General features: G+C 39.8%; 1 protein-coding gene, 1 long non-coding RNA gene and 1 other non-coding gene across 4 annotated transcripts; 2 read left to right on the forward strand and 1 right to left on the reverse strand.

Moving 5' to 3' along the window:
• The first annotated feature begins 1,093 nt into the window (after positions 1–1,093).
• LOC116603510 lies at positions 1,094–7,395 on the forward strand. Its single transcript, XR_004290640.2, has 2 exons — positions 1,094–1,249; positions 7,118–7,395. It is a non-coding gene; the product is annotated as an uncharacterized LOC116603510 (long non-coding RNA).
• Positions 4,320–15,926, reverse strand: LOC5519812 (nucleophosmin). 2 transcript variants are annotated; one of them, XM_032364815.2, is made up of 4 exons: positions 15,811–15,926; positions 7,826–7,904; positions 7,152–7,246; positions 4,320–5,598 (listed from the first exon to the last, which is right to left on the reverse strand). In XM_032364815.2, the coding sequence occupies exons 1-4, from the start codon at positions 15,862–15,864 to the stop codon at positions 4,924–4,926; spliced, it is 903 nt and encodes a 300-aa protein (XP_032220706.2). In that variant the 5' UTR covers positions 15,865–15,926; the 3' UTR covers positions 4,320–4,923. The 2 variants fall into 2 exon arrangements, with proteins under 2 accessions (XP_032220706.2, XP_032220707.2); XM_032364816.2 differs by lacking the exon at positions 15,811–15,926 and adding an exon at positions 9,445–9,671.
• Positions 15,927–21,293: 5,367 nt separating this feature from the next.
• Positions 21,294–23,548, forward strand: LOC5519896. Its single transcript, XR_004290637.2, has 2 exons — positions 21,294–21,658; positions 21,907–23,548. It is a non-coding gene; the product is annotated as an uncharacterized LOC5519896 (transcript).
• The last annotated feature ends 2,683 nt before the right edge of the window (positions 23,549–26,231 follow it).

The raw sequence follows: 26,231 nt of genomic DNA on the forward strand, positions 1-26,231 counted from the left end.
CGGTCAACAGTCAAATGCGGTGACCAATGCGCCACAGAGGCTTTAAAGGACTTTTCTATATATCTCTTTTAACTTTTCATTGGCGGGTTAGAACCAGTCTCCTCATAATAAGACAATTTATCAGCCAATCAGCTGAAAGGTGCTCGAGATATAGCTCAATGAAGCAATTTGTTTTTCGCTAATAAAGTAAATCGGTCTATTAAGGTGTGAAATCATTGTACGATGCAAGCAAAACTGCGCCTTATTTTTTAGATAATAGGAAAATTACATGATGCAATATCTTTCTTGATTTTCAAGGAAAATTCTCCAAAATTTGATATTGTATTAGGGTTATCCTTTTAACCACGTGATTTAACCTATGAGCCAATCAGATGAAAGATAATATCTAACTATGACATCATGAATAATTTTTCTTTAGTCTGTTTAGGTAAGACAGACTATATTGCAACAATTACTTCAGTATAGAAAACAGTCCAAAATGTCTCATTATCGAAAAACAATAAACAAATTATTCATGGCACCGAAGATCCTTTGATTTTAAATGCACCAAACTTTTAACATGAATTAGGCTTGGCCTCTTAATTACCTTTCCCAAGTTATTGGGAAATCAGACTAAACGTACTCATATCAAACATATCCCCCAGGGATAGTGTCCTTCGTACTTATTGCCCTTATATGGGCATTGATGCCCATTCCGGATCTACAGAAAACATGTTGAAAAATGCTGATTCCTGTATGTCGTCAAATGAGACTTGAGGCAAAAATTTGTCAAGAAAAACTTGATCGCTTGGTCAAATATTTTTCTTACTAATCTTAGACCCAGGCCAGAGTTTTGGGATGGACGAGAGGGCGTGTAGTCCGGTTGCTTAGTGTTTCAATCTATACATAGCGGACAAAAGCACCAAACTTGTCACAAAGATAGCCGAGAGGATGCTAATTAATATTGAGACCGGTGCCAACCGGTACCCCTTGAGGATTTCGCGTAACAACGGAATAAAAATTAGAAAAATGCGTCCATCACGGGCTTCCTGTGGTGAACCCTGTATTTCCAAAACTAAGGCGCAATATCTGATTGTTTTATTCTAGTAGGGGAAATATAACGCTATTTGTTAATATTTCAAGATAAAACTGTCGTCGGCTGCATTAAAACGCTTTATCTAACAGAAAAAGTTTTCAAGGCTAGACCCAATCCCCCTCACGGTTATCCAAGATGGCGGCTTATATTGGCATTATTGGCATAATATACGTTGTAAGTACCTCATAAAATCGCGTATTTTAGGTGAAAAAAGGCTCATAATTTATGTATCAAGGACTTACAATGTCAATAACCTACTAAATATGAACTTTTGCTTTGAATTTAAATGTATTTCTTCTGAATCTGCGATTATCGCAATAGCTGGATTTAATAGGGGGCTTTGTAAATGTATGTCAACAAGACACCACAGAACAACGAGATGCCTTAGATATGCCTACTCAATCAAAGTTATTAGTTTGTGAATATTTTCTTGAGAATATTAAAGGATTAAGATGTTCTGCAGAAGAAACATCTGTAGAAACTCTTTGTCGCAAATAGCGCAAAATGGCACAGGAATTATCACAAATTTGCAGTATTATTGCTCGAAATCCTTTAAGAACGAAAAAAGGTGACTAGAAGTGGAACTGCGAAAAAAAAACAGTGCTTATTTCTCCCTACGTGTGCATTATAGTGACGAGGTTGAACGTATCGCATGCTTTTAACAGGATAGCAACCAACCACCAACGAATTGTCGCAGCAATAGAGGACAATGTTATTAACTTAAAGATGTCTTAATGATGACCTCAGGAATGGAAAAAGCCGTGGAGCATAAGTAAAGGAAAGGTCTCCAGGAAGCGAGAGAGGATGATAAAAAGAGTGTAGAGCTTTTGTTTGGCTTATAGAATATAATAATATATCAGAATATATAAGTTGAAGCTCATTCCCAGAAATAAGGGACATTAGCCAGCGGTTTCTCTGGGCTCACATTTTGCTAGGCCCGCGAGGAATAACAGCGGTATCACAAATAAAAACGAGATTCTGGCCAGCACAGGGGCTTCCCTTTTGTTGTTACACTAGAAGTTTTTAATCAGGTTGACTAAAATTCCAAATAAAAGTAGTATTAGCGGTATTTAAACGTGCAAGGGGCATCTCTGATTTGATACGTCCAATGATAATGGAAGTGCGGCAGTCTTGCTGAGGTTGGAAAACATATGCGCAAATTAAAAAAAAAAATGTATTTTAGAAAGGCTTTATGGTTCCCCTGTGTCTATCCCAGAAAGCCGTGGGGCCGTTTAAAAACAAAATGGAGAACGGACGAACTGAGAGAAGTTGTTCTTGCGGAGCGCACCGTTTTCCTTGCTTCAGTCTGTATCTTAAAGACAACAATAATGGTTCCTGAACTAGGCATAACTGCATCAAATGTTATTTCTTCGGGAACAAGATTGGAAGGCGCTACTGCCTATTTTATTGGCCAATTCGATGGAAGGATAGTCGATTTACCAATTCCGAGTCCTGCACCTGTGATGCGTCGAACAGTTCTACCTTTAAAACGACTACTTTTATGCCCGATTTCAAGGAAACTACAGAGAATGTATGGAGGATTGTATGCTCTCAAGCGAACTAAAGTGCAATGTCCAAGGAACAATTATAGGGCTTTCTCTGGCATCGTTTGAACGGAAAGTGTATCGCTCGAATGGCAAGGTTTTTTTTTTCGAGTCTTGCATCGTGAGCCCAAAATCTCTTAAACGAGAAATTTTGATAAATTGTGATGTCTCCCCCACATTTCCTTATAATAAATTGCAGCCATTTTGACATTGTATGTGCGCTATTACGCATGCGTGGCGGCCATGTTGTCTCTTAATTCTGGGAATGTGTTGAAAATGGTACGTACCTTTTTTGTTATGTCTAAGCTCCAAAATGCGCATGAGACACGCTTGGTAGATTTTAGGTATGAGAAATCCTTTAACCGATTTTTACTAAATAACAGATTTTTAGAGGCTTTTTCTAAGGCGCACGATCAGTGATCGTCGGACCGTTATTGTAATAAAAGGGAAAAAAAGTCATTCTGAAATAAACTGAAAGAGACTTTTCAGAATGATGCGCGTATGCTAGCTTGTGTGCAGGGTCCGCTAGGATTTCTTTCCCAAACAGAAGATTTTTCCTTCGAGAGCGAGGCTCTCCCCTCGGAAACAATTGTGATAATTTGATTTAAAAAATAACATAGGGTCGTAATGGAAAGATAAACAAATGATCCGAGTTGTCATGGTATATTTTATCAACGCACAACAGGCTATGAAAAATCTCCCTCATCGGTAGCTGATTTTTCCTGGTGACGGGCCTATTAATTACAGCCGTTACATTAATATAATGCTTAGACAGCATATTGAAAGAAAATTTCTGGTGAAATTCATGTGCACCACCTATTGTGCTTATTTGATGGATCATATTATTATTATTATATTTCTATGTTAGCAAAAGGGATGTTAAAAAAAGCCGCACGGAGCCTGGGTTCCAGTAGATTTCCTTCTTCTTCAAATGTAGCTTTTTATAGCTATTTGTACGTTTTTTTGTTCGGAATTCGATAGAGTACATCTTAAATGATATAAATCGTTTTCAAATATGTGCATTTTTTTTTGCCTCATGAAAAGGTATGTAAATCTCACCACAGGGTACCCGCAACACCAGATTTCTAAAAAAAGAATTGCTCTTTATCTATGGATCCGCTAATGGAACCGGTGGGCACCGGTCTCAATATTAATTACCATCTTATAGGCTATATTTATACCAAGTTTGGTGCTTTTGTCCGCTGTGTATAGATTGAGCTCTTTTTGTGCGCTAAGCGACCCGACTCAGTGGGATGGGTGAGAGGGCGTGGGATTGACGAGAAGGCGTGGGATGGGCGAAAGGGGGTGGGATGGGTGAAAGGGCGTGGGATGGGCGAGAGGGGGTGGGATGGGTGAGAAGGCGTGGGATGGGCAAGAAGGGGTGGGATGGGTGAGGGCGTGGGGTGGACGAGAGGGCGTGGGATGGGTGAGAGGGCGTGGGATGAGTGGGAGGGCGTGGGATGGGTGAGAGGGCGTGGGATGGACGAAAGGGCGTGGGATGGGTGAGAGTGCGTGGGATTGACGAGAGAGCGTGGGATGGGTAAGAAGGGGTGGGATGGGTGAAAGAATGTGGGATAGGTAGGAGGATTGAAAGAGTATTTGATGAGTGGGAGGGTATGAGATTGATGAAAGGGCGTGGGTTCAGACGGGTTTTGAACGTTGGTGTGTTATGTGAAGAGAAATGAGCCAAGACAAGCAAATTTAAAAATCATAGCGGTTTATTTTATTGACAAACCAAAATATGTTTACAAATACTGTAAGACCCGAGTCAAAATACTATATTACAAGAAGACATAATAACCACTGTTTTAATAACTTAAGTTACCATCACGTTACTTCTACGCGTTAGGGAACGACTCATATAGAAGCCCTTAAGCTTGCTAAGAAACGTTGTGTTTAACACTGTTGTGTATTTATAGAGAACATACGAATTACTTCCGTTGATCGATTCTTGTCCGGCCCGTGCTATCGACAAGCCCCATGACTACACCCTAATTACAATTTAGCAGCTACTAATAAGCTAGTAGTAATTGCTGTCCGGGTTCCCCTGTACTTCCAGGTCAGGTATGTAGCAATGTTGGGCGCAGGGGACGTGTGCAGCCCCCCCCCCCCCTTCCCCCGACTGCCAAGTCCTAGACATTTTTATCTGATATCTATGATTGTACACGTCCCCTGTCGAATCATTGCTATGTACCCGAAGGGAACCAAAGCCCCTTCATGATGACAATGTTGCGTACTGCTCCATGCTCTTAAGCCCGCAATATAACTCCCCATAAAGTGGGAGATTACCGCAAGATGACGCTCTCATATGTCCGGCTTTTTGAGTCCATTTGTCAGGCACATCCAGAAGATGCTTTGGTTCACCATACGCTTGTTAATCTCCGCCAGAGGCCCCGTCATCGGCACATTCTTAGGCAGAGTCATCAGCGCTTCACTATCGCTATTCTCGATGCCCAGCGCATTCGCGTGTTTACCCTTCATGAAGTCGCTCTCCCTCCCGTGAGCCCTGGGTTTGGACGATCTCCCATGTCCGTACACGTTGTACTTGTTAGAGTTCACTTCCTTCATGGGTTTTGTGCCGCGTTTGGCAAACGCTTTTGTGTAACCACGCTGTTTGTGCGCAGCTTTGAGTCGCTTCTTAAGCCCAGCACTATATCCGGGATGATACTCATCGTCATCAATGTCATCATCATCATCGTCCAAGTCATTGTCATCATCACTTTCGCTAAAGTTTATTACCACGTTTCTCGTGCTCCGAACAGCTCTCGTATTCTCTGCGCTTGCAGTATCCCGCTTTGTCTCACCAGCGGTAGTTTTGACTACCTTCTTGGCGTCACGTGGTGTGTTTAACACCTTCGTTATCTCCCGTAATTGGTCGCCATTGGTTTCTTGGTTTAGTTTCTGGCTTATGATTTTCTTTGGCGGCTCAATAGCTGGTGTTTCTTTCAGACTTTGAACTGTTAGGGTGTCTTCGTGTACCTAAAATCGTTAAGTTAAAATGATAAGAAAGGGAAAGGAAGAGCGGTGGCGAGTTTAAAGTTTTAGCGGGGAGTGTCAAGTCATGCAGCTCTTTTCGGCTCGATATTTCTCTTAGAATCACAGATTATTGTGTCTGAAATGTTTTCTTACATGTCAAATAAAGTTTGGGATAACGTTGGACCGTAAGCAACCCCCTTTAGTCTACGGGAATAAGTGGTTAGGCCAAATCGTGGACTGAATCATAACTTAACTATACAAGGAAGAGGCAATAGTAAAGCCGCAGAAAAATCAAACTGGAATTTAAAATTTTTAGAAATTTCCAATTATTTTTCATGTTATGTATTCTTTAAATACTAAAATATCCGCCATTATGTCAAAAGTTGCGGATTAAGGAGGCGCCAGCGAAACGAGCAAAATGATTAAAAAAACCGGAAATAGAAGTTACTAATGCAAGTGCGTCATGCATTCCCATGAGGCAGCTTGGCGTATAAACCTATTTCAATAAAGGTTGTCAGCGAGAATGGAAATTGTTAAATGGCAAACAAGCAATATATCAATTACATTTAATGGATAGTCGCATGTTTTATTTATATTTTTCTAAATTTGGAACAAATGTTTTGGGATTCATGGGTCCATTCGGTCGTAGAACTGCCATTTGTCAATCGCTATTTGTCATTTGCACTGACGCTTTTGTAAATAGGCATTAGCTATCGACTTGACGTCACCAGTTCCGTATAACGCTTCGCCTTGTTACAATTTCATCTCCTTTATTGTTAATTCAATGTGAAATTGCATTAAACTCCACAGTCAATTTATTATTGTACTTTGTGCTTATGCGTCACTCCTACAACCTTTGTTCAATTTGTAGAATACACAACATAAATGTTTTCTGCGTGTCGGCAACGTCAGAACGCTGAATCGATCATTTTTATGATAATAGATGTCGACAGCTTGTTGAAACGATTAGCGGGAATATTACCCCCTTTGGAGGCGAAAAGGTCCCCGGCTCATTATTGTATCAAATTTCGCGATAAACATAATTAAAGAGGACAAGCGAGGAGTTAGAAACGAATAATGCTCTTTTCTTTTATTTTGTAGAATTAGTTTTGGTAGATAGGCAAAGATAACTTAGCAAAACCAAAAATTGCAATGGCCGAAACAATTAAACGGCTTCTGTCGATTTCCCTTCCTATTGTGATTGGTTTTGAATATGTTATGTAATCGCAAAAATTGCTTCCGTAGAATAGAGGGTGAAGGCTTTATTAAGAACCCAGAATGAGACTGGTGAGTGGAATGAGACGATGTCGCGTACTTCCTGGTTATCAGTCTCCCACTCATCGCTTAGCATAAAAAAAACGACACAAGCGTGAGAAGGCGTGGTCACCAAATAAGGGCATGGAGCCAGATTAGGGGGAGGGGGTAGCTAGATAGGTGGGACAGGTTTGATGGGAGCGTGGAAAAAGCGCCATGTCCGAAGCTATTCACAAAGGGCATTAAACATGTTCTGTTACGTCATCAGGTGACGTCGTCATGCGACGCTATCGCCGACTTACTCGTTTGAGGTTCTCTCTCGACTGTCGCTGCTGTTTCTCGTACTCGTCCCTACTCTCCTGGATCACCAGACGCGTGTATAACTCCTCGCGGTACCCTGGATATCATTACATAGGTGTTTACATACAGATTTATGAGAGAGCTATTGTAAGGCACGATATTGTGTCCGCAATAAACAGACTATTGTCAGTTTTGGTAAAATTGATATCATCAATTAAAACCCCGATTTGCCAAGCCAAAGCCAAATAAAAGTTGTTTTTTATCGTCGAATTGGGCTGGAGCAGGGACGGATCCATTATTCTATAAAAGGGCGTGGGAGTGGGGTTTGTTTACAGTGTCCGGGAGTTCGTTTTATAGCTTAGTTGTGATATTTTGTATGAGAAAAATGACTTTTACTTTTTTTAAATCAAAAAGAGTGGTAGATATCCACCCTATCCAACCCCCCTCCTCAGAAAAATGTGAAGAGACATGACATTAACTTTAACAATTATCCGATCCACCCCCCTCCCTCTCTCCCTCCCCTTCACACATACACACACAAAAAAAAAAAACGAAAAGAAAAAAAAAAAAAAAAAAAACGGTGATGCAGTCTCTCTTGGAGCGCGAGGCGGGAATGCGTTTGTTATTCAACTTCGTAGGCCATCTTGTTGGCCTACGAAGACTTTTGTGTACCTACCAGAGAAGCGCTTCCCTCCAATAGTGCGCATGGCCTCATTAACGTGACCGCATTTACAGGAGGTTGCGTTCTCAGGGATCTGAAACGAAAGGGTAAATGCGATCAACAACGAATCGTGCCTTACAAGGGTCGCATAGAACACCTTACTGACGCATTAGCCGGGAAAAGTTGATTACAAACTGTTAACGGCTATAACCACTTCAACCTTCAGACTAAACTCATGTCTGATTTACTTTACGACTGGCTGACTCTTAATTATTTCCAAAAGATAAAAAGCATGACAGGGCATGTATGCCAAGTGAAAGGAAGGACTTGTAGTGCCGAGAGCAATTGTGAGCGAGTCCGTCTAATAGGATCGTGCAGGGGGGAGGGGTGTTCTGTGTTCGTGCATTCATCCTCGCTCAGCCTGTGAGTTCGATCACGCATCCTCTTAACTTCGTGTGTTGCCTGTATAAAAAAGGTTATCGGATTTAGAGAAAACTAGGGGTCGTACGAAAAGCATTACAATCTCGGTATAATCCTTACCCTGCTAAGCGGTGTGTCAATCTTTTAAAGCAAGAGGCTCTTAAGTGAATCTTTATCGATTAATTACATTGCTTTTGTAATGGAAAACTTTGACTTCGAATTTCAGATGAATGCGGAATTTCTTACACAAGCGCGAATAAACGAAGGGAGTTCAACATCTGCACTCATATTTTGGGGTGTTTAATTAACAGCCTCGTTTTAAAACTTCCTATTAAAACCTATATCACATTATCAGCTTATAAGACTCAATCGCAACCTTAGATATTCGCACCGGAGCTGGCAAAAATAGGGAATGTTTTGGTAGCGTTAAGAATCTGTATTAGTCTGGCTGTCCACTCGTTTTCCTAGTGCTTTCACTCAATCTAGTGTTTTGTCTTGGGCTACTGTCGTTATCGCGATTGGACTCAGGTTTATTATTGTTTCAAATAAATTGCCTTATTCCAAAGCAGCTGAAACAAGACCTACATCGCTGGCAGCACTCAATATAGTTAATCTAAACACACGTCATTAAACATCATAGAAGTTTTTTATCACTAAGTGACGTCAAAGGCGTTAAAGGACTTACAGCTCGAAGCAGAAGGCGACCTACCGTTTTCTTGCCTTTTTTGATATCCTATTTGAAACCAGTTCCCTCCCGCCAAGTTTACTCACTTGTTAAAAATAAATTTTACGCATACTAAAAGTAAGACAAATTTAAGTGCGATGTTGATTTGCGATCTCTTTAAATTCATAAAACATTGAATTGTCCTTTTCATTTTGTTTATTTTATTTCTGTTGAAAAAATTAAATTAGAGAAGCACGAGAAAGATATGGTATATTTCAATTCCCGCCCGCCAAGAACCGCCTCCAACAAGATGGCATGACTTGACAAATTAAAAAAAAATCTTCGAGGCGAACTTTTGATTTCAAGTTACAGACAAAAGGTCAGTGTATACTTGTTTGTAATAACCTGTTGTTGATCCGCGTTATTTCGTTGCACCACGCCGCACGCACTTAACAAACCCATATCGTGGCGTATAAGACGAGCCGAGCTAAAGCTATAAGATTACCTGACATGCTTGGGTGATACGGAACCATCATGTGTTTAGACTTACCAGTTGGTTACAAGAGATACACTGAGTCGACTTTGACATGATCAAGCGGTTCTCTCGCTCGACTATGCCGTGAGGTTGGCTTTACTTTGATTCGAGCGAAAAGAACGGGCTTTAAGGTAGATAGACCGTGAGGTTAAACGATTCCTTTCCGTCCGTCTCGCAACTAGACAATTCCCGACAGGCGCTCTACACGAACCAACGCATTTTTAAAGCCTGCCACCCTCGCCTTCTGACGTCACAATGCATACCAGCTAGAGTGGCACGCAAAGCATCCTGGGTTTGTGCTATTTCTTGCCAATTATGTCGTAGATTATTTGTTCTCCGAGCGCGTAGGGAGGTGACGTAGATCATTGCCTGCCTACTGAGATGCGATGACATGTTCGATTGCACCCTTGTGATAAGTTGGGATTCGATCGCTTGAACGAAACGGAGATTGTTTTGCTTTCGATGTTTTCTACTCGCATCAAAACACACCAAATGTGTCCCCGCATGTATTTGGTGGGGTGAAACAAAACAAACATCATCACAAAGCCAGTAAATACTTTGCTCTGATTCGGCTACCTTATTGTAAATGTTACTTCAAACGATTTCATAATAACTGTCAAGTTCTTGGCACTAAATATAGAATGTATCAACGTCATTACATTTACACAAATGACGAATACTAACATACATTGAAATATGTAAATGGAATCTAAGTTTTCTGGAGCGAGATTTAAAGTAAAACCCTCTAGCTATTTTAGTGAATTTACGATTGTGCTTTGAAGCGATAAGAATTCGTAGCATCTATGCCCTCGAAAGGAACCTATTTAAAAAATAACTGCATATTGATCTCTCGATCTCTCATTAACTCCAACCGCTCACTTATCAGAGCTAACGTCGAGCTTATGCAACAAAACCACGACGACAAGCCGCCTTAGATTCGACATTTCGAGTCATTTTTTAGAGACAGACGTATAATGATTGGGAAATTTGACTTATAAAATAAATTTTTGGTCACTAAGAACGCCATAGTCTTTACAATCAGTCAATAATCACAAGTACGATATCGCAGAGACGTGCAAGCGGAATCGTCACCAAAGAATCACGTGTGATTTAAGATAAAAAATAAGCGATACATTAAGGTGGAACAGACTACACGTTACTCTTTGAATATATCCACGTTACTTCAAAGCTACTAACCAAACACCAAATAAACTTACCATAAAACTTCCCAAACCCTAACGCGAATCAGCAGTACAATTACACAATTTGCATAGCACGCATTGCCATAGCAGCCACGTCGTTACCTTGACTTAAACATCTCCCAGATATAACTTTGCAAAATGAACGAGAAGATTTTATTGATTTTCAAGCATAACATGGAGATTTTGCGGGTGAGACTGCAGGGTTATGCTTTAGGCGGACCGCAAAAGATTTCAGGCGACTCAACAAGCCTAAAAGTCATTGTTAAAAACAACAAAAAACGCCTTGTCCTCTAAATTTACGCGTTAGTTGATGGCGGTTTATCACCATTAAACAAACAAGCATTCTTAAGGTCTGCTGAGCGTGGCGTATAAGACTGCATCCTTATAGACCCTTCAGTGATTCTTATACACTCCACCAAACGCCACTCAGCATGACTCATGCCTTTAATTCGATGGTTATTGTCTTTTTTCTTCTCGGGAATAGTTGACTGCATGCTTCGGTGCCGCCCTGTTTGACCTCTCTTAAGCTTGCGTTAGCAGCGTGCAAGGAATCTACCCACAATGTCTAGATTCAGCGGCCTTTGCATACCCGCTGCTATGGGATGGACATGGATGAAAAAACGGTGGGAAATGTATGGAAATCAAGGGGGGGGGGGGGGGGGGCAAGCCAGGAAACACAACAAAATTTACATCAAATCTGCTATCCGATGAAAATAACAAAAGGAAGTTTGAAAGGGGGAGCGAACTTAAGTATGGCGTAAAAGACGAGCTCTGTGTAAGAACATTGTGTATTGTTCACAAGTTACATGAAAAAAAAACGTCTTTGTTTGGTAAAGCGAATGGTGATGAGAAAAGAGCTGTGTATGTCCTCTGGGAATTACACCGGGGTAAAGCCGGAGACGAATGGTAAAAAGCTCTTGAGAGAGAGGTGAAAAGCGGACAAAAGAAATGCGAATTCCAGTATCGAAGAAACTGAGACAAACTTTTACAAAAGGAACAATAAAAGATAGAAATAAGGAATTAAGCCTCGTTATTGTGAAAAGTGCACACCTAACTTACATGAATCGACTAGCAGATCGTCTTACTCTAGGGTCTCGGATAGGGGTTAGGACGGACATTGATGGTATTCCTAACAATGGGGTGCCAAAACCAAAACAATCCGAAAATAAGTTCCTCCCCCGGAAGCTTCTGACTCTCAAACCGCAGCCTTTCAAGTATTCTAGCCTGCTAGCCGACTTTCCCCGAAACTCCGAAACCAGTAATTTCCGAATAAACACCCACTGGATAGGCGGTTAGCAGGCTACAATTCTTCGTGAATAGAATACAATAAAAAAGATTTATCATATTAAACACTCTTAGCCATGCACTACCCATTATCAAGTGTCGTAAGCCGTGCTAAATACCGATTTCTGCAAGGAGAGTTCCACGCTTCGCACCGCCTTGTTATTATACTTTCATTTCCGCCTTCCGCTCGTTAGGTTGATTTTTTTTTATCACTAAGCCTCTATAGGGAAGACTAGTCGAAGCCGCTATGTCTGAAACATGCCCGCCGGCAATGAGACGAAGGCATGGAATCCGGCTTTAAAGATACAAATCTTAATAAAAAAAATCAAACGCAGGAGAAATTGGGATAATACTTAGTTGCGCATGTTGGCCAGACGTGAAGGGCATTAAGTTTTTGTGGATATATCTGTCCTTATCTATGTAAGAGTTTATATGAAAGACACATACAGAGAATGTTGGGCCTAAGACTTTTAGAGTAGGAATCCCCCAAGCAGGACAGATGGTTGGCTCAAGTGGATATATTTTAACAGGATTTTTAGTTTTGACCGACCATCCCCCAAGCAGGACAGATGGTTGGCTCAAGTGGATATATTCTAACCGAGGAACAGGATTTTTAATTTTGACCGACCATCCCCCAAGCAGGACAGATGGTTGGCTCAAGTGGATATATTCTAACCGAGGAACAGGATTTTTAATTTTGACCGACCATTCTTCGGACTATCGATTCATACTTTCATGGGGGGTATATAAGTACTGAAAAAAAATATTTCTAAATAAGATTCTTCAAGATGCGTATCCTATAGGGTCCAAAAATCATTGTTGATAAGTATTTTGTCCTTATTTAATATACATTTATATAAAAACGTTCGTATACTTCTATATTTTTATGGACCCTTTTTTACCATTAAGATATGTCATGAAATGAAACGCTCAAAACTAAACGTTTATGACTATTATTATGTACTATTTGGATCCTTTGGAGTAGTCAATTACTTAATTGATAATGGGACTCTCAACAACTTGAAAAAGGAAGTGTCCCAAATATCAATTAACATTTTAATAATTTTCCCATTTCCATTGACTTTTAAATCAAAATATTTTCCAAAATGTTATTTGGTACGACTTTTATTTTAGCCTCCATTTACGGATCTTTCTGCGTGAAAAATAAAAAAATGGAAATGTTCATATCGCGTGGTTCAAGAAATAACCCTTGCTATCAGTTGATAGATCAAACAGGATCTAAAAATAAAAATAAAACATTGTGGTCCTAAGACCAAAAGCAAAGAGTCCTACCATGATTTGGCTTCTATCACTGGGGCCAAAAGACAATAGCTATCAACTCGAATAGCTCGATTCCGTCTTTCCTAATCTGAGCTTTCCTAATCTAGAACGAATAAATGTTCAATGTATGTAAGTACGGGCACACTTAATTTGGGCCCCCGCCCTGTTGCGTGTCCGGCACCTTTGGTGGAAGCCAAAATAAAATAAATAAATAGTCATTTGTTCCTTGTCAGATCCGCAAATGCAAACACAAAATTGAGGCTCTGCCACCGAGAGTAAAGGTCTGCCGTTGTCTTCTTGTTGTTTTCTTTATCGAGATGTTTTGTTGTATACTTGCGTACTTGCGCTAATAGTCGCATGCTTATAAAATAAAGATTCCTAACCTCGATTTATAATGATTTTTTAAAAAGCAAAGAATCTCAAAACATCGCCTTTTAATTTTAAACTGGACCCATTTTAGCTGCCTTGCATAATTGGGCAGTTTGGTGAACTCTCTTTCAATATACAAACAAAACAGAAAACAACGTGACCTCTAACGCTATGTTGGTCTACATTTCTACCAAAATATACAAGTCTGAAGTATTCTAATTTTGCTCTTGACCCTTCTTATTTTAGGTGGTGAACGAGTTAATTTGCCTTTGTTAATATTTTTTGTGAGTGTTAGCTAGTTGTTATCTTTATGCGAATAGTCTCGCTCAGTGCTTTGGAAATATGAGACGAATCCCCTCGACTTTTTTCTAGTAGTTTTGATAAAAAAATTAGAAAGCGCAAAAAAATGAATAGAACATCGCTGGAAAGTAGGATGTCGAGTGAGTCGTCGTTGTCTACAGACATTTTATAAAAAAACGCACTTTTCCGATGTTTTCACACATTCTACCATTAAGGTTACAGATTCTGCTCTCTACAGTTACTCTACAGATAACAAAACATTTTTAGAGTATCCAATTCGCTTTAAAAACTCCAAATCGCAAGCTAAGTATCCCAAGCTTCAAGGTCAACAAACCTTGTAAGGACAGCTGTTTCTGTATTCTGATGATGAAAGCCTTTTAATAGCAAACATTGTCTTTTTAGCAGCTGCGAGGCGCGTGCGTGGGTTAAGACACGAAAAATACGATACGAATTTCAAGTGACACAGTGCAATATAGGAAATCACCGTTTTAAACAGGGAGAGTTATTCCATAAGGTTGCCAGATAACACAAGCAAGTTTCTAGACGACGATAATTCCCTCGGAAATGGCCGTATGTTAGCAGGTAGAGCACGCCCCGGCCAGCCCCCCCCCCCCCCCCCCCCCCCCACACACACACACACACACCACCCCAACCCTCTGTTACCCCACGTCATCCATTTCTAGTCAACCAGCTAGTATTTTTCGAGGTTCTATCGTGAAGCAATAGGGGTTCCCACAGAGGCACTTTTTCGGCCCCAATCGAACCCGGTTTTTTACACGGATCATAGCTAATCACGTTATGTCTCCATAATGTATACCCTTTCTCGGGAAACCTGCCAGGCTTCTAACGTCTACGCTGATCCTTATAGATACTTTTATTATTCTTTGCCTTTCACCCAAGGATATTTCTATAGTGCACACACATTGAAAACGTTGCGGTTCACTTATTTGTCACGATTTGCGACTTATGACGCTATTATACTGTCCCATGACGCAGATGAGAAAAGCCGCTATACACCATCTCCTCTGTTCTTGCGCTTTTCCTAAGGTACATTTAATTTACCTGACCGTTTGGGATATAACCTTCGGAGTTTAGAGAGGTTTGTACACCCCTCGAGATTCTGACGTCTTTTACGATCCGCTAATTAAATTTGATTTAGAACGCGTTTTGAGGTATATTTTAAGATTGAATAAAAGGAAACTTCGATTTTTAAGATAGAAACAACTCCGTAATCTGCACGGGACTCATATGATTCTTTTTTCTGTTCTTCCCGTCGTTTTCTGCCCAAGGACATTGGTTTTAGTTTTCCCAATATAAGCTTAGGACCTTTGACTCAAAATACGACTTCAACAAAACGATTTAAAGAGGCTGAAAGGGTAACCTTACAGCGCGAATTTATATAACGCATTTTATCTATCGGTTTTATGGATTCTTTTTTTACAACGCATACCTAACAAAAATTCAGCAATGGTATTTTGTTATGGCTTGACGAGATTGTGCTGTATTTACATGCACTCTGCCTCTCGAAAAGCTATCTTTCTTTCTATCCTGTTTGCAGAAAGATTGCCAAAGATGTTAAAAGCAGAGTAGACAACTCTCAACCCAGAGTTGAGAGCAAAGCCACCCAGATCAGCGTCTTCATGCAGCAGGGTAGAATTGAACAAGAAGAAAACACCGAGTTAACGTTTTGATCCCTTCACACGCGCATTACAAATTACCCGAATAGAATGACAGTTTTCCATTGAACGAAACAGAACTTGACGATCTAAAGCTTTCTTAATTACGGTGGAAAATTTGCATTTTGTTGAATCGAAACCACTCACGCTGCGTCTACAACTACGGTGCATGAAACCCTCCCGACAGACGCCAAAAGCATGGATTTTAAGCTAATTTTAGAACATTTCTCAATGGCTTTGTCTAGCTAAAGCTTTAGTAGTATACATACCACTTTATTACACGCCATACAGCGGTAGCTCGATGGATTGTTGACCGATTGCATCTTCTCCTAGAATGGTTGGTTTGCCAAGCTTCGATGTCTGCCGTTAGAAAGCGTGACTTCACCTCCCGTGACAGGCGTCACGTGGTCTGATCGGTTGCCATGGTCTATCGTTGATTTTCGTCGATGCTTGCGCGCTAAAGACCTGGCACCCTTTTTCAGGAAAAATTTATTGAAATTTTTCACAATTCAGTACATTTATTAGACTGTACTCAACCTCTCAGATCAGTTTAAATTAGAGTTCTGTGAAAAAGCCCGCCGAGAGTGGTGTATTTGCTGGTGAACCGTTGCGGAAATGATTTGCTGCTTAGCAACACAGTGCGTAAAAAGTAATGTTTACGATAATGAAAATATAATACAGTTTTCTAGAAAAAGATAGAAAGAAAGCAGACTCCTTAATATAGAATTAAAATAAAACACAAAAGAAAGTCATTTCCTAATATAAGGAGGAAAGTTTTATTTTGTTAGGAAAGGAGTTCCTAACAAAATAAAAACAGCCTAACCACGGTCATTACATAGGGCAGGCTTTTTTAGACCCTTGTACTTGATCTTCGCGTGATTTGGTTCAGAATAAAATGCGCGCAGGACGCGCATTTTACTGGAAAACCCTCTTCAACCATGCCTATTTATCTAACTCAAATCTGCATCAAAACTTTGATGATTAACTGACACACATTAATTCGACTACATTAATTCGACTACATTTAGGGGGAAATCAAGAATTAGAATTATCGGGAGATCACAAATGATTGATTTTGTTATCGATACTCTTTGGAAAATGCGAAATGTGTAATTTTGATAACTAGTCGCTCTTGAAAAGGCCATGACTGGACAACATAAAAAATGATAAGCAAAATAAATGTCTGCGCAAAAAATTGAACAAAAATTAGGATTCTTTTTGTTCTACTTATATCGGAGTGAAAAAAAAAAAAAGCTTGGATGTAGCGGGGCATTCGAGTAACCGAGAGTAAAAAACACGATGAACCAAAGGCATTTATTCTGGTTTGTTTTAGCGCGAGTCATTACAAGGTCAATTCGGGATTCAAAGAAATTGTAAATGAAGAGTTCTGTACTTACCCGAAAAGCTACCATATGCAAATATTTGACATATAGGCATCTGGAGTTGACACAACCGATTAATTAGTGGAGGGAGGTCAATATTTATTTCACTATATCTTGCACGTCGACTCGGCAGCCACACCGAGCATAAAATAGTAGGCTTCCGATAACCTACCAAAAGTTTCATCGGTAGTATAACATATAACACACTTCCGGGCGTCCGAGAACTTATCGATTATTTATTCTCACGCCATACTCTACGAAGCCTGAAAACTAGCGAGCAGAACGTCCATTTGCTAGCGAAGACTTCGGAATCTCTATCGACTATCACTTTGTCGACTTTTGAATAGCCATCAAAATAGTATCAAATGATATTATACCTGAGCTTACCCTAAGCTACCTTTCAGTCTTTCCAGGGTGGTGTACTTCCCATGTTTTCCCAACGGCTTTGGTTGCCGTACCCATGTCTTCCTGATCAGTCTCTTGGTTGGCCCAAATTCTAGCCTGTGCGCAGTAAGCCCAAGAAGTTGTGAAATAAGCGTATCCAGCCCTTTGCGCTTACCTTAATCGCGTTTCTCGGCCCTAAAATCAAGGCGAATCTGAATTGCGGGTTTAACCCTTTAGGGCCCCGCTGATAAAAAGAGGACTGTTTGATTCATCTGTAATAATGAATCATTATGCCCTTTTTGTCGCAGGGTCATTAATCTAGGAGATATAGGCTCGATTAGATCAGTCGTTGAAGAAGAGCTTATACCGAGTGTTGTCAAATTTCTTTACAGGTTAGGGGGATCTAGCAAAATCTTTCTCTCTTCCTTTGTCATTAATTCACATGGCTAGACAGAGTGAAACAAGAAATTGTAAATTGGGAATGATGCGATGGCAACGACCACCCTGGGTCAGGAAGTGCTTAAAGTGGCTATAGAAATCAAAATTCTCTGTAAGCTTGCAAACAAGAATAAGTAAACCAAGACAAAGCAGGGCCGTAGCAGGGGTTGGGGCACTGGGGGCACGTGCCCCCCCCCCCCCCCCCCCAAAAAAAATATTTTCATAAATTATAAGGAAATGACCAGTAGGGGCGTGGCTGTGCCTCCATTGTTTTCTTAACGTTTCTGTACGCATTCTGCCCCCCCCCCTAAGAATTCGAGGCCTGCCACGGCTATGCAAAGCCAGGCGCAATTAATGATTGGGGTTTCACTAACTGAACTATGAGACGGAATAGATGGTGCAAAAAGTAGGCCTTGTGGCTTTCAACTCATGCTCTCTTTAAGCAATGGAGATACGACGATCAAAATGGTAAATTTGCAGATTGAATTCGAAATTATTCTGCAAAGAAGGAGACCTAGGTTTGTTTTTCAACGTCAAACATTGTTTTGGCAATCAAATTATAACAAGTTTCGCATTACCGGTATATCATATTATCGTAAATATCCCGTAAGTATGCTTTCAAACTACGAGAGAATATATTAACGCATGAGACGCACACAATTTTGATATAATTCAAGCTTGTTTGTGTTTTCTGTTACAGTATATGATTAGCATCCTCACTAAAGAAGATTTAAAAAAATAATGATGATGATGATGATGATGATGATGATGATGATGATGATAATAGTGATATAATATATATATATTTTTCGACACCGATCCGATTTTTAGACAACAGCAGCTGCCAAGACACCCAATGTGACCTGGGTGGTGGGCTTTGGCGGCACGAGTCTCTCCTCCCTTCAAATATGTTAAAAACTATAACATATGAAGAAAACGTTGTCGTTTGAGGGACTGGTACCGAGGACTCTTAGTTTCTTTTCAGATACTTTCTCCATTGACCAAAGATGGACACAGTCACTGTTTTTTTCTTCTGATTACAAGTCATAATGTTTACGAAGCACCTGTTGTATGGCGACCTTTAAAATGACAAGAATCATGCAGTTTTTCCGAATAAGGAATATATTAGTTTCCTTATATAAAAGTGACCGTGTTTGTCAAAAACGACAATTTTTGGCTAAATTTTCTTGATATGAGTGCGTGCATTATTGGGGCATGGCTGTGACCCCTAACACTTTCTCTTGATGCTTCTGTATCGTGCCAACCCCCCCCCCCCCCCCACCCCCAATATGTCGAGCCCTGCTACAGGTCTGGGGGAGTCAAGAAGCTCGCGCAATTCACAATTACCCTTTTATTGAAATGCAGGGCTTCCATCCAAAACTAAGGGACCACGGGGGAAATGAACAGGGGCTTTCTTTTACGTGCATACAGCCATCATAATAGCTCATCCACTTACCCAGCCTGCAAACAGGCTCTCTATCTTGCTTTTCAATGGGGAATTTGAGGTACAGAAGCAAAGATATTGTACTTTGGGTCCGCAAGTGGACAGGGTCTATTATGGTTCCTTGAATTGCTGTGGCGCGAAGACAAAGATAGAGAGTCTGGATCTGCAAGTGGACAGGCTCACTCGTTATGGATCCCTGTGGCGCGCGTACAAATATTGGGAGTCTGGGTCAGTAAGTAGACAGGGTCTTCAAATACTTGGATCCCTTGGCGCGCGTACAAAGTTAAGGAGTCTGTGTTCGCAAGTGGACAGAGTCACTTGTTTTGGATCCGTGTGGCGCGCGTAAGAAAGGGAAGGGAGTCTGGGTCCCTGAATGAAAAGGGTCTGTAGTAATGGATCCCTGTATGGTGCATGGACAAACATAGGGAGTCTGAGTAGTTCGCAGGTTGGACATAGTCGCCAGTTGTTATGGATCCCTGTGGCGCGCGTACAAAGATAAGGAGTCTGAGTCCGAAAATGGACAGGGTCTCTAGTTATATGGGTCCCTGGGGCGCGCGGACAAAAGGGAGTCTGGGTTCGCAAATGGACAGGATCTCTAGTTATGGATCCCTGTGGCGCGCGTACAAAGATAGGGAGTCTGAGTTCGCAAATAGACAGGGTCTCTAGTTATGGATCCCTGTGGCGCGCGTACAAAGATAGGGAGTCTGAGTTCGCAAATAGACAGGGTCTCTAGTTATGGATCCCTGTGGTGCGTGGACCAAGATAGGGAGTCTTGGTTCGTAAGTGGACAGTGTCTCTAGTTTTATGGATCCCTGTGGCGCGCGAACAAAGATAGGGAGTCTGGGTTTGCAAATGGCAGGGTATCTATGAATCCCTGTAGCGCGCGGACAAATACACATGTCTACATGGGTTACACTTGAGTTGGAGCCGTGCTCTGTTGTGTCAACCTTACCGCTATTTTAATATGTGTAATAGTGGTAGAAGCCTTAAAAATAAATAAATAAATAAATAAATAAATAAATAAATAAATAAATAAATAAATAAATAAATAAATAAATAAAAAAATAAATAAATAAATAAATAAATAAATAAATAAATAAATAAATAAATAAATAAATAAATAAATAAATAAATAAATAAATAAATAAATAAATAAATAAATAAATAAATAAATAAATAAATAAATAAAAATATAAGAAAGTGGGAGAGTTCTCGCAACAAGGCAGTTTTCCACTTGAATTCGAGCCCATTGACTTTTTTTTCTCACCTTATCAACCCCAAACTTAAAATCTACTTTTTAAATTGAAGAAAATGTCTATGCTTGAAGTGATTTTCTCCAATGAGCGTAAATGGAAAATACTTTTTGATATTGATAGCTCTAGGATCTCGTCATAACATTCCTACAAAACGTGACAGTCAATGATGCTCGGTTAGTACAGTTTACAAATCTTTCGGTAGACCTTGTAAATATTGATCTTTACCTGTAAAAGGGAAAACTAGTGAAAAACGTTCTTTATTACATTTTTGCAGTTCTGAGCATATTGGCCATAGGACGTATGGCATATGACTAAAGTAATGACAAAATCCCATGAGATATGTAGGCCTCGATCAATATCTTAAAAACATAACCGAAATATTTGGTGAGCTTGACGGATTAAAAAAAGGCACTTAAAAAGAAAGAAAGAAAATAAGGTAGCATTGTTTGCATATAATCTCTAACGGTTTTGCCTGCAACTCTTGACGCAAAAGAGCTCTGCAGATTAAAGATGAGCGATCGCTTGAAGCGCCGGTACATTTCTTTACATTCGACCGACAGAATCCAATCAACTCCTTCATCCGCTATGTATAGGGCTTTACTTAACTGTCAATCAAAAGACATCGCGCGCTCTTTCGAGTCGAATATACACAATATTTCAGGGTATAATAATGAGAACGTTACATAATCCTTATCTAAATATTTACGCACACTTTGCGGACGTCGACACATAGATTAGAACGAGTAGTAAAGATTCTTCGACAATAGCGGGCATGATGGTGATGATGGTGATGTCGCGTAATGACTCGTATCATAATATTATCATAAAGATACCCCAAGTAGGGGCAAATGAATAGGAGCCTGTCTTTGACCCCTTTCACCAGAGTTGTACAGCACTAGGCTTCGAAGGGTAGATAAGCTTTGATATGTGAAAGATCCGATTATTTGCTTGTGGACTACAGATCATTGACCCAGAGGGTTTACCTAAAATACAGATAATGACAGAGCGCACTATTTATAGGGTAGAAAGCTAGTGCAAGGCCACACTCAAATCTGATTAAGACACTACAAGACACATGCACGTTAGCTGAAGCTTCTAAAGAATTTCCATCTTTCCACATTATCGAGGAACACACTACAAGTCTCTAAGGGGCCATTTTCGATCTGCTTGTAGCAGGAGGGAGAAGCAGTCACAAGAATTGTGAAAGACAAAGGTACTTTGATGAGTTTGTTGCAAGTTATTTAAGCTCTAAGGCTTGACTTCTTATGTACTTTCATTGAAAATAGCAAAAATATATACAATAGTTGCTTTTTTGCTTTTATAGCATGTTGAATTGCTGTCACAAAAATTCATCAACCCGCTATCACAGTTGACATGGCAAACATCCAGTTAAAAGACACTGAGAATGCTTAGTCAAGTGTCATTAAAAAACGATGAGAGCTATCCTTTTTTACTCATTAGGAATAGACAAATTGTCGAAAGTTGCATGAATACAGTACAAACGCCTAACAAATCGCGAGCGCGACAACGAGGACAACAGCAACAAAAAAAAAGAGAAGCGTAAAACGTCAAGGATTTTAACAAGGCTAAGCCTACCTGTGGTGAGATATTACGTGAAGGTATCCATGAATCATTAACTTGCCTCGTGAAAAAAACAAACAAACATTGTAAGGTCAGCCTAAACCGCGTTTGACTGGCTTGAGAAAAGCTTGTTATTAAGTCTTTTTATTAGTTTTCTTCGCTTTTCATCTGAAATTACATGAGTATGGTTTTGTTGTCGAAAGTCCCATGAATACAGTACATAGCGCCTAAAAAATCGCATTTCTGACTACGAGGACAACAGCAACAAGAAAAAGGGAAGCGTAAAACGACAAGGATTTTAACAAGGCTAAGCCTACCTGTGGTGAGATATTACGTGAAGGTATCCACGAGTCATTAACTTGCCTCGTGAAAAAAACAAGCAAACACACATTGTGAGGTCAGCCTTAACCGAGCCTTTACTGGCTCGAGGAAAGCTTGTTATTCGTCTTTTTATTAGTTTTCTTCGCTTTTCATCTGACTTGAGTATGGTTTTGGTCTTAATGGAGAGCGTCAGCAGAGTCTTCATTTCTTTAAAATCATTCCGTTTGCAATTAATAGTTGGTCATTAACATTAAATGAAGAAAATGCCCTTATTTATGAATGAGAATCAATCTCTTTTTTAGTAAACGCATGCGGGTAACGTTTGAAGAAAGCATGGGTGAATTTCTAATAACGAATTCATTCTAGCATAGCGCATCAGTGATAAAAACAACAATTAGGGCTTACTGCAAGACGTGTGCCACCGGGCGGAAATAGCTTCGCCGCGCAGCTCATTCGAACTCGAGAGTTATACCTGACTAGACAGCTATTAGCGCAAAACATCGCACATGAAGTCATATCAAACGAGGAAACAAGAAAAATATGCCAATGTTGACTCTCGATGGAAAATAATGCTTTCTCCTTTTGTATTAAATCGATTTGATCTGTGTCACAAAAGGCGGGCGGAGCCATTTTATGGTTCGTTCTCACGGCGATAGGTTAATGTGTGTTTTAAAATTCATACAAACAACAATTAATATCAAAAGATTGCAGTTAAAAGGTAAAAATGAATAATAAGATCGATAAGGTAATTTAGCCGCAGGAGAAATCTTTTAGCCAAAGCAATAATTCTTTATACAACAATACTAAAACACGTACAATTAAACAAGCCAGCTTAAAATAATAACAAAACGATGAGTAAAAACCGTACACCATTAACCACGTGACGAAATCACTTTTTTCTATGTGGGTTCTATTTGCGCTTGTCGCGGTTTCAAATTCATTATGAAAAGCATGAAAATATACTGAACTCATTTATTTTTTATTTTCTTGACAACCAAGCTTGTAATACGTTTTATTGTTATTTGTTATGTATTTGCTGGAGGGGTATGTCGTTACTATAGCATACTGGATCACCGTCCATTAGCGATAACTACTGATCGCTCACGAGTTTCCGCCTGAAGTGATACGATCGGTAGCGAGACAAATGCTGCCCTACAAGCGATGAGCACACTTAATCTACACAATGACACTATTTATTTTCCAAGGACGAGAAAACCCGGAAAACTGCCCTTCAATGCCTTTCGTAACGGGGCTGTCTGGCAATCGCCGGAGGAAGCTGTCACTTCGTGTCTATGATTTTCATTTCAAAGGAGCTTTTAATTGCGTGAAACAAGGCGCTGACGTTTTGTGCGCCATAGGGAACGTCGAAAAGTGTGGCTATATTGCTCATTATAGCACGCCCCGTAGAAATAGACAAGTATAATGGATGTATGAGAGGAGAAGGAGGCTTTGAGAGTGAAATCATGCGATTCTTTCATTTATAGGGGTCGCCCATATGCCATCTGGCCTTCCCCCCTAAAATAATCGAACATAACGAACCTTACCTAGAAGGCATGGCTAAATCCCAGAGAAAGCCAAAGCAGATGCGTGTCCAGAGGAAAGGTGGGGGGGGGGGGGGGGGGGTGGGTGAAGGGGCCCCAACCCAATCATGTGACAAGATAACTCCGGTCGACCCCCTCATTGGTAGTTGAGAAATATGTTAATTTATGTGTGTATTTGGACAGGGCTGAAGACCATTAGGGGCGTGGCTGTGCCCCCCCATTGTTTTCTTAATGTTTCTGCGCATGCCCCCCCCCCCCCAAATAATTTAAAAGCCTGCTACGGCTATGTTGGATATATAAAGTTTCTAGATAGATCTAGTGACCTATTACCAGAGCTAAGGATGCCGACTCGAACTTTATTGGTCCGTGGTGCAGAGTTACCAGGTTACTATTCTGGACACCCACCCTTTCTAGACACGCCCATGCAAAGGTCGTTTATCATGTTGCTTTTGTTTTCTCAAAGCTCATTAGATTACTTATCATCCTTGTCATGCTCTTCCCTGCTTCTCCCCATTATCCTTTGGCTCTAGGAAATTTTCGCTGGTGCTAGCAGGTTTCTAGTCACTTTTCTTTGAAAATAGGGGAGTCAAATATAATACGTGGCGTGGCAGACATGACGAAAAAACATGACTTGATGTTTCCAATAATCAATAAGGCGGAAAATTCCCCTAGGTACTTAGTTAGTATTATCAAACAAAATATCAAATGCGACTTTTTTTAAATTGATGCGACTTTTTGTAAAGTATTGACTTTTCGTCCCTGAGCTCATGCGCAAGGATGATCAAGGAAAATATTATCTTAAAAAGCCAAAATCTCAGTATGTGCATTTCAGCCTCACGTTATTTGTGTTTTGAAAAGGGAAAATCAGTCCGGAAAACTAGAAACTGATGGCCAAGATATTGTGTCTTCTTTCTCCATTTCTTCGAAGTGCGCATGCTCAGGGTTTTTCCTTCGTGTCGGCGTGTCACACACACGCACACAAATGGCCAAAGGTCCACTTTAGTTCAAAAAAGACGCGCTATTTGTAGACAAAACTATAAAGCTAGATCACTCTGGTATGTAGCCAAATCCGACAATAAACGTCTCGTGAAGATATTGCAAAGGCATAAAAAAAATTCCCTTTTTGTTTTTTTTCGGGGACGGAAAGAAAAATCATGGGTCTGATATATTACATATCTATATTATTAAAAACAAACAGGGGATATCTAGGTTACACGTCGATTCGTTTAAACAAAACAATCTTTATATACGCAATGGCTCTTTCTAAGAGTGAAAAGTAGGAAACGGCCTTAAAAAAAAGCGATATAAAATATCCTCGGTCTTCTTTTCATTTACTGGCAGAGGAATAAAAAACACACAAAAATGGCTGAATGTGCCAGTTGAATGTAGAACGCACCCAGACGGTTCGTAAAAAAACCGTGTAAAATATATGATGATTTAATTTAATAACCGCACACTTTAAATATTATATATTTTTTTGTATTTCAAGGAAGGTTGTGCAATTGAAGTTTAGGCATATATATATTTTTTTATAAAATACAACCGAATAATTAAATGAAATTATACATTTCCGTTTTTCTTTAAAAGACTGTTATTAAATGCGAAAGTATTATAAGATAATCAAGTCTGCTCAATTGTTTCAAGAACGCGAAATGTTCAAGGAAATAAGAATCGATAATAAAAAAATCCCTTTAATCAAATAAAAGCAGCTTTTTTGGCGTCATTAAGTATTAATTATCTTTTTATAATACTATTATTTACAATTATTATGGGAAGGAGGCAGCAAAGGCTACTTTAGGGGGCTTATTAACTTATTAAAACTCAAAATGTTTACCAGTCTGCTGCTTGGTAGGGGGCCTAAGATAGCCCAAGTTACCGCAGAAAAATATCCTGAAATTATCAGATCTAAAAGGTGCAATTTCTGAGAAGCCAAATTTCATCAATTTATGGTTTGACAAAAAAGTGAATCGACTTTAATAGAGTTGAGGTGAGTCCAAAGCCAACACTTGTTCATGTTTATCTCTCTCACACAATGAGAAACTTGGCAAGTTATCAGGCAAAGAAAAACCTTGTTTAACTAAACATGGTTTTGGTGTGAATGCAGCAATAGATAAATATATATCAATTCTCATTATGTTGAATTCTTACTAGCTAAATGATCACTTAGTAACATGTATAGTGCAGTCTATTCAGTTTTGTTCTTGGTTCTGTCCACTCTTGGGAGATTGAAATTTAAACCAGTTTAATTAAACCACTGGTTTAAAGTGCTGGTGTGAATGCGTTATATGCTGTATATGCCATACTTATGTAATATTTTTATATGCTACTCTCCGTTAGGATTAC

This window comes from Nematostella vectensis, chromosome 6 (genome assembly GCF_932526225.1).
Source record: "Nematostella vectensis chromosome 6, jaNemVect1.1, whole genome shotgun sequence".
Lineage (NCBI taxonomy): Eukaryota > Metazoa > Cnidaria > Anthozoa > Actiniaria > Edwardsiidae > Nematostella > Nematostella vectensis.

Bases quoted from the DNA above. Each gene is read 5' to 3' on its own strand.
- LOC5519812 (XM_032364815.2), bottom strand. From the start codon at position 15,864: ATGCAATCGGTCAACAATCCATCGAGCTACCGCTGTATGGCGTGTAAT. The intron at 7,905-15,810 runs GTATGTATACTA...CTTTCGTTTCAG, and splicing joins GTATGGCGTGTAATAAAGTG to ATCCCTGAGAACGCAACCTC. The intron at 7,247-7,825 runs GTAGGTACACAA...AATGATATCCAG, and splicing joins TGGAGGGAAGCGCTTCTCTG to GGTACCGCGAGGAGTTATAC.